This window comes from Mandrillus leucophaeus, unplaced genomic scaffold (genome assembly GCF_000951045.1).
Source record: "Mandrillus leucophaeus isolate KB7577 unplaced genomic scaffold, Mleu.le_1.0 Scaffold508, whole genome shotgun sequence".
Lineage (NCBI taxonomy): Eukaryota > Metazoa > Chordata > Mammalia > Primates > Cercopithecidae > Mandrillus > Mandrillus leucophaeus.
The window spans coordinates 103517-109916 of record NW_012105453.1 but is presented as its reverse complement, the minus strand read 5'-3'; the positions used below and the strand labels follow the sequence as shown (position 1 = coordinate 109916).

Genomic DNA, 6400 nt, shown 5'->3' with positions numbered 1-6400 from the left:
CAATGAAATTACCAGAAACAGGTGCCAAAAGAGAAAGGATTTTCTTTTTTTTCATTTTCTAATATCATTGCTTTTTTTCACTCCCATTTAAGGAAGGTCAAAAGCATGGCATGGTAAGGGGCTGATACTCCATTTTCTTAGCCATCAACACTTGCCACATTTCCTGGGATAACTTCTCACACAAAGATGCGCCCCCCTCATACACTTCAGAGATCAGCCTATGCTCCCTCGTAGCAATGCAATGGCAGAGCTCCAGACTTTAAATGGTTTAGCCCATCATGTGAAAATCACCCGTGCCATGACATGCTCACTCTGTCCATAACTGCAGAACTTAGCAGTGCATATGCCACTGCAAATATGTCAGGAATGAGAAGATTCCCATCAAGAAAATTCCTGCTGGGCAGTCAGGGAGCCCCACCTCAGCAGTCTCACATGGCACTACTGCATGGCAGGTGCCCAAGACCTGACCAGTCTGATGAATAGTGAAGCCATGGAGCATTTAGCTGAAGGACCAGTTACATTCTCATGAGTTGTCTTGAAGAATACCATTGCATTGTATCATGGGAAGTTCATAACATTATTGTTCATAACATTATCTCCAGTCAAGGAGAGCTTGCATTACAGTCATTCTGTTTTCTTTACTTAACCAAAGCATCGTACAAGGAATTCTGAGAGATTTTCTTCAAAAAAAAATTTGTTTTAAATAATGATCTTTCGTTAATATGTACCTGCATGTTAAGGAGGAATTTCACATCTGCACAAAACTCTCATGTACAAAATATCACTTTCAGGCAGCCACAGGTCTGACAGCCCAGGTCAGGGATCACCCAGGCCTTTCAGTGTCCTTCCACCACCATCCACCACCCTCACCCACATCTCCTCCCTTTAATCACCTCATGCCACATCTGTATAGTCACACTTTTGCAAAAAACAAAGCCAGGGAGTACAGGGAAAGCTCAGACAAAGCCCAGTGTATTTTGTCTTCTGGGGAAATCACTGGCGAGACAGTTTGAGATGATTGGCAAAAATCAAACGGGGGATTATTGTCAGCAATGAGCAGTCCAGGGTCAGCCAAGGTATTTTAATGTCATGATTCACTCCTGCCTCACCCTGCAGGTATTCACCCGTTTCATTGCCACTGAAAAAGTTGTGGTTTTCAACGTTCTGAAGACTACAGAGAGCACGCTGTTGAAAATGGTACTTACGTCATGAAGAGGGTAGGCAGCCTCATAAATATTGTTTGCAATCAGAGAGTTAATACCTACGGAAGAAAGGGAGATGAAAATAGTAACTCTGGGGCAGGCATTTCTCAACTTAACCCTTGTTTTTTGATAACTATTAAACTCTCACATGCCCCCCAGCTGAGAATCAGTGCATCCTCCTCTATATCAGCCAGGCTAGAACTTTTTGTCAAGCTCTGGTTCTTAGTACAAGAACAATATTTTTTCATTCCCTAAATACAAAATGATGTTTTCATATCAAATATGCTGTCTCAAAGTTCACATTCCTCCTATCTTCAAAGATTCCAGTCATTCCAGTCCAATAACCTTCCACCACCGTCAGGTACGAATCTCTGTGCTCCATGACCACATAGGAATGAATGGCTGTATGGATCATTTTAATCATGATCTATAAAAGTATGTGTGAGAGCATTCGACTGCACTTTGAGCTCCTTCCTGCTGTTTCACAAGGCAGTGTTGGCTGTGACTGATCTGTCATCTGGACCATAATATCCCTGAGGTGGGCAGAAAGCAATAGGGCAGTGGTTCTCAAAATGTGGTCTGGGGAACCCTGGGAGTCTTCACGAGGCTTTCGGGGGCCCCTGGAGGCAAAACTATTTTTCTAATAGCACTAAGACATTATTTTCTTTCTCACTCTTCTCTCACAAGTGCATAGTGGGGTGTTGTGGCATGTGCTGCCATCATCCCCTATGGCTAATGGCATGTGTTTGTGTATTCTTGTACTTTCACAATTTCTCAGCCTTAACTTCTCATGCAGTAAACATTGGTCGACAAAGCCATGCAAACACCCTTTGGGTGTTCCCAATAATTTTTAAAAGTGTGAAGTCACCCTGAGACCAAAAAGTTTGAAAACTATACAAGAGATTTATGTTTTAATTCCAACAGTGTCTCACACCACTTGCACGTAGCAGACCCTACTAAACAAATGTGAAATGAACAAATGGCTCTGTCCCTCCAACTCCATTATACTCACAACAGAGAACCTTCTGCGCAGCATAAAGTCATCGTTATTTACTTGTTTCATTCTTGGTTTTTTTCAGAGACTATAACGTGGTCTGTGTGTTCTGTCTGAGTCGGGATGGTCTGTCCTGGGTCGCTGGCTTCCAGACGGGAGGGATTATGTCTCACCAACTCGTAGTACCAAGGATCCCGCCATACGAGGATCCACATTTAATCATGGAGGGGGAGGAGAGGGGGAGTTTCTGGTACACAATGATTTCCCTTGTCTCGCACTTACTTTCTGCCCTGAACCATTCTTTCCAAAGAGACTGTAGACTGTAGTGAGATGAGGAGATAATTGGTTTTGGAGGGAAAGATGTATGATGTCCAAATGCTAAGAAATCTGCATTTGCATGGCTCTGAATAAACGCCGAGGTTGGATAACAAATCTAGACAACATTTACTCATTAAAATTCATGGCTTTCCACCTCCCGCTCCTACCCAATGCCCCACCCACATGCTTAGAGACCGCAGAGGATCTCAGACAATCCTCTCCCCTCCATCAGCCTCCTCTTCCTCAAACCTCGCCCCCATTTGCCACAGGTCCAGGACATTGGATGGCACAAAGACTATTCTCCAGGCCCCATGTGGGAGCGGAGGCCCACGGGAGGCTGCCAGGGGCGCCCGGTAGAAGCGGCCGCTCTTCCAATGAGTTGAGAGCTGAGTGTTTTGGTACTGCTGCGTCACCAAAGGGCCAGTCCTTTCCTGATTTTAAGTTTCCTCCTTGGCATGCACATAAAACATGAGAAATAACTTTGCGGGGTGAGAGGAGCAGAGGGTGGGGAGAGGGAGTGCAGATGGGGGAAGGGTGCCCTGGAGGTTTGCTGAACTGCAGATTTGTCTGACTCACAAGACTACAATTTCACTCCGAGCATCATTAATCAGTTCAAGAGCCATAACCACAGCAACATGAAGCCACCCTACCATAATCAAAGGGAGGAGTCCCAAGCCGGGAGGGGAGTTTGTGGGAGTTTGTAGTTAAAAAATACAAAGTGCTGTAGGCCTGGATAGAGGCTGAAGCATCACAGGCGGGTAAGGCCCCAGCTAGACCACACCCCAGAACCTACCCAACCCAATCCCTACAGTCACACCCCATGGTTGCCGTGGCAGCTGTATATACCCTGAAGACAGTCCCAAAACGCCAAGGAAAAGTCCAGCAGGTGTTTCACCTACTTAGCTCTTCTGCTAATTCTCAGCTTGACTTTGCATGGTAGCCGAGTGTCTGGAAGCATTAAGCCATTAGACCGATAACCTGAACTCCTGGTCCCAGCTGCCAGATCCTCAGAAATGTCTCGAATTATTGGGACACTAAAGCTATGCGCCCTAATCCCCATCTCAAATAAAGCTTCCTGTGCACGGTGCAGCTGGAAGTGGGCAGCTCGCTTCACTTCCAGGACAAGGTTTGCTCATTGTTTTGTGTTCCCCAGAGGCCTGACCTGGGTCAGAGAGCACTCCTCTCACCTGTGTGTCTCACAGCACTTAGCTCATGGCTGGAAACACGGAAGAGATGGCAGCCCTAACAGTCACCGGCCCTGTGGCTGCAGTTATCTCAGTACTCCTCTTGTTCATCGCCTTCCTCACTGCTTCGTTGAGCATTCTATGCTCATGAAGAAACTTTTAAACTCCAGCTGATTGTTCTGTCTCCTAAGACAGAGAGTCAAGGTAAAAGGTCCTTTGCTTTGGAGCAGACTCCAGTTGTAAAACCAGAGTTGTCCTAACTCAGATAACCACAGCCCCCAAAATGCTGCAACTGGAAGTTTCTCTGCTCCCTCTAGCTGTGTACTCCCTACTTTTCAGGTGGTATCCTATGGGTGATCCCAATCAGTGGCTGCTAGGGGAAAGGAGAAGAAAGTACATTTGAGGAGGAGGAATGGGGCGGGAGAGGCATGTTGAAATTTAAGCATTCATCCACAACTTTACCCAACAACAGGGATTCCTTTGGCCTCCCGGTTCACCCACAGACTTCAGAAACCAAGATTCTACCCCCAAACAAGCATGGAAATCAGTTTAAAACAAGAAGAAAATAATCAAACGTTTTTTAAAAAGAGTCACTGCTTTGAAAATTGAAATTCTGATTTTTTTCTTTCTTTTCAGCAAAAATGGGCTAATTGGTTCCATCATGCGCCATCCATCTGGCCATAATGGCAAAGTTTTCTTCTTCAGGATTGCATCTATATTCTTTCCTCTCAGCTCTAGACCCAGGGAGAGACAGAGAGACCCAATCTTTTGTCCTATTACTTTCAGGATGGGGGACAGTGAGAAGGAGAAAGCGCTGAGGACATTTTCCCTTCCCTGTCTTCCTTAAGAGGAACAATGTCTCACCTCAAAGTACAGCCCCTGAGGAGCTCCTCACTGATCCTCAAAGTCGACGTGCCCATGTCCCCTTCAAATCAGCAGGTACTTCATGCCTAGTGTTTAGAACTAAAAACTTCCAAAGGAAAAGGCTCATGTTTCCTCCCTGCCCAGCATGGACCACACGTCTGTGCAGCCTGACACAACCAGGCCTAGCACCACAGTCCCACATCCACAGGGGCAGGGCCAAGAAACATGACTGGGGTGGGCTTAGGACTCGGCACCGGTACCTGAAAACACACATTCGTCATACAAAGCTGAGACCTAGCACTGAGCTTCATAGACATATCTGATTTCCTGGACACAAAGGAACAACCAAAGCGCAGAAGTTTATGGTCTACCTCCCAAAGAGAGTCTCATTAAATCTACAAGTGCTGCTCGGTGACAGGGACTGCAGTGCTATTCCCTCCAGGCCAAACTCAAAGGAAACTTTTATCCACTGGGACAGGTACTTAGAGGAATGGGTGCCATACTCCTGAAAACCCATTTGGTTTTAATTCTCCCAAGAACAGGGCCCAGCCCGCCTGGCATTGTGCTTTCATCCCTGCACTCCAGCCGGATGTAAATCTAAACCAGAGCTCCCAGACGGTGCATTTAACAGAGACTATATTTAACCATCACCAAATTGTCTTGACGTGTGCTTAATTACTTAAATGCCTTTAATCCCAAGCCTTTTCTTCTAAGAAAATGTAAACCAGTTCAGCTGGATGAATGATAAACCAGATGTTTACAACACACAACATGGTCTGGCTTTGGTCAAAATAATTAAGACATTGTCTCCTGAGTGGGGAGGGGAGGTGCCCGAAGCATACATTTGTTTAAAGGCTCTGACACCAAAATGTCCATGAAAATATAGTTCCGTCAACCTGTAATTTTCTGTCCATGAAAAAGCAACAGTAACTTTCATATGAAGGAGCAAGAAAGGTGTTTACCCTCCTCTGATACGGTCAGTGAGGCTTGAGTTTCCTTCCATGCAAACTGCACGAGAAAGTTATTCAATAGTAAAGTCAACTCCCAGGGCTCTGATAACTGACCGTAGGAAAGATGACATTGATTGAGGAGGCATCATGATCACTCACACACTTCCACCACCATGCAGTACCCAGACTCACAAATATTTTCAGTCTCTGATGTGGTGGGCATTAATCCATAATCTCCCACTTCCAGGAGTAAGTAAGAGGGAAAGGTCGAGTTGTTCCTCTTGAGGTTATGAAAGAATTCTAAAAAGTTTGATCATTAGTCCACCCACACTTTTTTAAGGTCAGCTCCTCCTGCTTTGTCCTTTTATACTAATTTTAAACATCACCCCCCATAAGAGAGAAAGAGAAGGGAAGGAAAGGGTAAGGGAGGGGAAGGGGAGGGGAGGCCAGGGAAGGGCAGGGAAAATGGTGCAGGATAGGGCAGGGGAGTGGAGGGGAGGCAGAGCAGAGCAGGAGAGGGAAGGGAAGGGGAGGGAAGGGGAGGGAAGAAAAGGGAAGAAAAAGGAAGGAAAGGGGGAAGTGGAAGGGGAAGAGAGGGGAAAGGAGGGAAGGAGAAGGGAGGGAAGCACAGGGCAGGGGAAAGAAAGGAGAGGAAGGAAGGAAGGGAGGAAGGAAAAAAGGAAGGGAGAAAGGAGGAAGGAACGAGGAAGGGAGAGAAAGAAGAAAGGAAGGAAGGAAAGAGAAAGGAAAGAAGGAAAGAGAAAGAAAAGAAAAGAAGAAGGAAGGAAGAAGGAAGGAAGAAAGGAAAGAAGGAGGGAGGGAGGGAAGGAGGAAGGGAGGGAAGACAGTCAAGAGAAGGAAGGAAGGAAGGAAAGAAGGAAGGAAGGA

The 6400-nt window shown here is 46.0% G+C and overlaps 1 protein-coding gene across 1 annotated transcript in view; it reads right to left on the bottom strand.

The window, feature by feature from the left end:
- The window catches only part of LOC105551137 (anoctamin-2), a 351959-nt gene that overhangs the window by 273307 nt on the left and 72252 nt on the right, over positions 1 to 6400 (bottom strand). Inside the window, exon 6 of the mRNA XM_011996294.1 lies at positions 1110 to 1261. Coding sequence (XP_011851684.1) covers positions 1110 to 1261 — 152 coding nt within the window. The remainder of the gene's footprint in view (positions 1 to 1109; positions 1262 to 6400) is intronic.